Source organism: Arachis ipaensis, chromosome B04, assembly GCF_000816755.2.
Source record: "Arachis ipaensis cultivar K30076 chromosome B04, Araip1.1, whole genome shotgun sequence".
NCBI lineage: Eukaryota > Viridiplantae > Streptophyta > Magnoliopsida > Fabales > Fabaceae > Arachis > Arachis ipaensis.
Window position 1 is genome coordinate 41,027,370 of NC_029788.2, and position 4,498 is coordinate 41,031,867.

The 4,498-nt window shown below is 35.3% G+C and overlaps 1 protein-coding gene across 1 annotated transcript; it reads right to left on the minus strand.

The window, feature by feature from the left end:
• LOC107639257 (phytanoyl-CoA dioxygenase) lies at positions 307-4,265 on the minus strand. Its single transcript, XM_016342736.2, has 9 exons — positions 4,078-4,265; positions 3,864-3,988; positions 3,695-3,755; positions 3,368-3,436; positions 2,911-3,029; positions 2,603-2,750; positions 2,360-2,504; positions 2,154-2,240; positions 307-575 (listed from the first exon to the last, which is right to left on the minus strand). Exons 1-9 carry the CDS (start codon positions 4,130-4,132, stop codon positions 533-535), a joined length of 852 nt encoding a protein of 283 aa, XP_016198222.1. The 5' UTR covers positions 4,133-4,265; the 3' UTR covers positions 307-532.

The window sequence follows — 4,498 nt, forward strand, 5'->3', positions numbered from 1 at the left end:
TTTCCAACGTACATCATATGGGTTTCCCTTTTGGGTCATAACTAAAGTGTATTTTGGAAAATACCATGGAATGATATTTCACCTAAGTCCTAATAAGAAGAAAACTGGATACAATAGATTTAGTTAGAAGCTACAAAAGCTCAGACCAAAAAACAGAAGGAAAACACAACCTGGAAAAGTTAACCTATTATTGAAAAATATAAAATTAAATTAAAGATGGTAAAATCTTGCTATAGGAAATTTTGGACAGATGCATATGGATTTTTTAAAAAAAAGAAAAATAGGTTAACTTAAAAACTTGAAGTACGAGGAATGCAATCTATTTATCACATTACCGTGCATCATATTTAAATTCTAGAATGCAATCTATCAAGCAGATAGGCATAAAAGTTTATTCTGATTATCCAGAGACCGAGGAATCTACTCAATAGCAACCCAATGGTGTTGTCGTTATTACACCGATTTGACAACAGCAAGGAAACCTTAGGATTTTTTTTTCCTCTTTTTTTTTTCAACACTATTCTACAAATGATCAGCTTACATAAAGGGGTTCTGGCTCCACTTTCCGTTTGATCCTGAAAAAAGATTGCAAAATTATTTAGCACAATTCACTTAAAGGCAAACAAAAGAAACAAAGAAAAGCTATAATCCAGAAACACCTCTAGTTTCAATTCTGTACTAAGTACTAACTCAAAATGGTTAAACGTTTCACTGTGGTTAAGTTACCCTTCCAGACAATAGGTTATTTGACTAGGATTTTGGTGGACCTCATTCGATAAGTTTACTCACAAAATTCACCTCACCTGATTACAAATAACTTCTTTTTCTACAGGGTTCTAAGTTTGTGGTAATTGGACAAGATTACACATTGAAACTTGTAAGGGGTTTATATGTGTTTCGTCAAACAAACAAATATGGTTTGTTTCCTTCGTCACGTCATTTAGTAAATGTCAGTAAAAATTTCTTAATTTACTTCAGGATCAGGCAGGTTACGCATATTTCTAACTTAAGTAGTCTGCTCCTATAACTTAACAACAGGAACTCAACATAGTATATGATTAGCATTCTCTCAAGGCAATCCACTATCTATGGCAACAAAAACAACAATTTTTGTTTTCTGATCCAAATTGCTCAGAGTTTTTGATTACATTGTAAGAAGAGGATAACTGATATGAATCAAGCATACGAGGCTGAAGGTTGAGAATGCATGTGGACTAACAAATTGTATCGAAGTCAAGACCAACATCCTTTTATGATAAAGAATTTATAAATAAATAATAAAATAAATTTGACTCCTAGGCATTGGGATTAAGGAAGAATAAGAAATCATGATACAAGCACAAATATAACAAAATAATGCAACAACGTAAACAACATTGACAGGCAAAGAATTCTAGACACCTCAAATGTGTTTAGGAAGGAAGTGAATGCAGTTAGTATTTAAGTACTCAAGGCACAATTGAAGTGTGCATTATTAATAACCATGCGGGAAACTACCAAAAATACCCTTGGAAGATTTGTGCAATGAGAAAGTTCAAAACGACCAAAATTCTCCTAATAGATTCAAAAACGTGACAAAACTAACCAAAAAACCATTTCTTTATAAGTGGCAAATGACTTTTGTATTTGACAAATGACTTGTGCATTTGATTCGAATTTTGGTGGAAACATTTGAGTAACTACTTAGAAAATATATGCAGAAAGAAACCAGAGCGAAATTCAACATTTAGACACCTTTTTTCATTTTGTTGTTAAATTAGACCATTCACAAAAAGAATCAACTTGGCATAGATCATCAAATTTTAAGGATGAAAGATCTCATTTATCTAGTCATTCTTGCAAAAGAACATCAAAATCCAATCGCTAAAACCCTTTTTGAGAATATATTTCTAGTATTTGATTTTTGTCCACGTTTTCAAGTCTGCAGGGTGTTTTTGCCGTTTTGATCTTACAAGAGTGTTTTTGGGCATTTAAATCTTTTGGGGGTATTTTTGGTGGTTTACCCTAATCATGTTTTTTATAGAAGCATTATTAATAAGCATATATACCTTATGAACATTGCCATTAGCAAATAAATTAACCTTTCAATGACATTCAAGCTCCTGAATGAGTAAAGAGGCTATATAAAAATTATTCTTAGGATATACACTTACCAATTTTCCGGTGCCCATTGGCAGCCATCAGTGTCCACCACATGCAGGCTGTATGCATGCCTTGATTTTTGGGACTGGTTTTCAAAGCTGTCATCCGTAAACAAAAGCAGAGAAGGATGAATTATAAGGATCATATCCTCTTCAACAGCAATTCTCCTTCCATATTTCATGATATACATCATCCAAAGAGAATCGTTTTAACAAACCTTTGATGGATAAGATCACCATGGATGACAACCAATGAACCAGCTTTTACTTCAATAGGAACAAAATCCTTTTGATCATAAGATGGTGAGGGTCGATCAAATTTAACACCATCTTCATCCCGTAAAAACCTTCTGACAAGCCCCTCTACAGCAGCCAAAGAACAAAGAAAAGACCAAGATCTGATAAATCAATGCAATGGATGTATGTTTAGGGAACAAATACCAAACAGAGGGAAGTATTACTCTTGTGAGATCCAGGTATTGCCCACAGGCAACCATTTAATACCGTTGCATCTTCCAGAGCCAGCCACAGCCCTGTGCATGTTTGGGGTTCGGTATAAAGAAACGAGTTATCCTGGTGTGGCACTACTTCACCCCCTATACCTGGTTGCTGCCAATTAAAATTTCATATGCCAGGTAATCATAAATTCCAGAAACCAAAATAGTCAACACTAGAATATTCCTTATTTATATGTTTATATACAACCAGAAAATGTTGTTTCAACCATATGATCAGCAATTGAACCTCAGAAAGACAGATGAAAATGTACCTTAAAAATGTACATAGACTGCATGATTACTGGCCTCTTGTAACCTAAGGAGTACATCAAACTAGAAACTTTGTTGGAAGAAGAAAACTTCTTGAATGCCGGCTCAATCTCGTGAAGCGCTGCACAGAATCATAACAAACACCACAGGCCCCAACCCCCCCAAAAGAGGATAGTTAGATTCACAGGGAACAGAATCATTTTTGGAATTAGCAATGCTACCGACAGATTTCTTGCATTCACCAGTGTACAACAGCATGTGGTCTCATCTAAAAAGGGTAACCCAAATTGAATAATCTTAGTCTTTTCACATTAACGAAAACCATGGCCTTCTACAAATTTGTCCTAAACAAATTAATTCAACATACAAGCCTAAAGGGCATCATTAAAAGAGTGCTACCGGAGGGTGTGCACGCACACACACATATATACAGAGAGCGCAAGAGTATTGAAGGCTCACCATGGCCTACTTTATTAAGGGAGAGTTGCTTGGGTTGCTTTAATTTTCCATCATCCCCAAATGCTTTCTCTGCCAATACACAAAACAGAGGAAATCACCAAACCATGCAATTATCAATAGACATTCTAATTTGTAGTGCACTTTTACTGTAAAAACAAGCTTCCAATCATGGATTGTCACATCATAAAAAAACAACATCCACACTACTTGAAAATAATCTAATAGAATGAATTACAGTGACACAGTTCATGAAAATAAACAAATGAATGGATTTATCATTTCCACAATCTTAGAAGAAACCCGTGTAAGTAAATGATTTTTGAATACCTTCGAAGAAGAAGGAAATTTTCTCTGCGCTCTCAAAGAAGTAATCATCAGTCAACTTTTGCTGTGAAATCCATAAAAACAATCAAGAGTGAGGTAAATACTACAGTTAAAAAGTAACACACAAAAAAGAAGGAGAAACAGAATGAAAGTAAGTTTGTTTTCTTTAGACCTGGTTCTTGGTGGAGAAAATAGAGGCGGTGGAGGAAGGGTCAAAGTCATTGACCAATTGGTCCATCCTCCGAACCATGGCATCAATGTCGTCATCAGTGGCAAAGGATTCCAACACAATATAACCTACGCAAAAACATGGTGATTGGTGTAAGCTTAGTTTGAAGACTAGGGATTTGAACTATGAAGAGAAAGGGGGTTAGGGTTTAGGGTACCTTGAGAATTGAAGGATTGGAGCTGATCTGCAGTGAGGTTCCCAACGATTCCCATTGGAATTCGGTGATTCAACTTCGATTACTGGAATTGTTCTCCGGGAGGGTTAGGAATTAGGAAGGTAGAAGGAATGAAGGAGGACAAAATGGTCAGATGATCATCATATATGATATATCTGCTTATCCGCTACGAAACTACAACCCAGGTTAGCTACTACTAATTACTTACGAGCAATATTAGGGACCAGTAACATTTGTGATTAGTAACCATCAAATAGTCATCAATGATAATTTAATGGTGTGAGATTGTTGTGAGATTTCATCTAATAGCTCACTTTTTTCTGCTGGTTACATACTGACCAAAATTCAATAAAATTGCTGGTCCCCTAGACTTTTCCATTACTAAAATAATTTACTTGAGGGC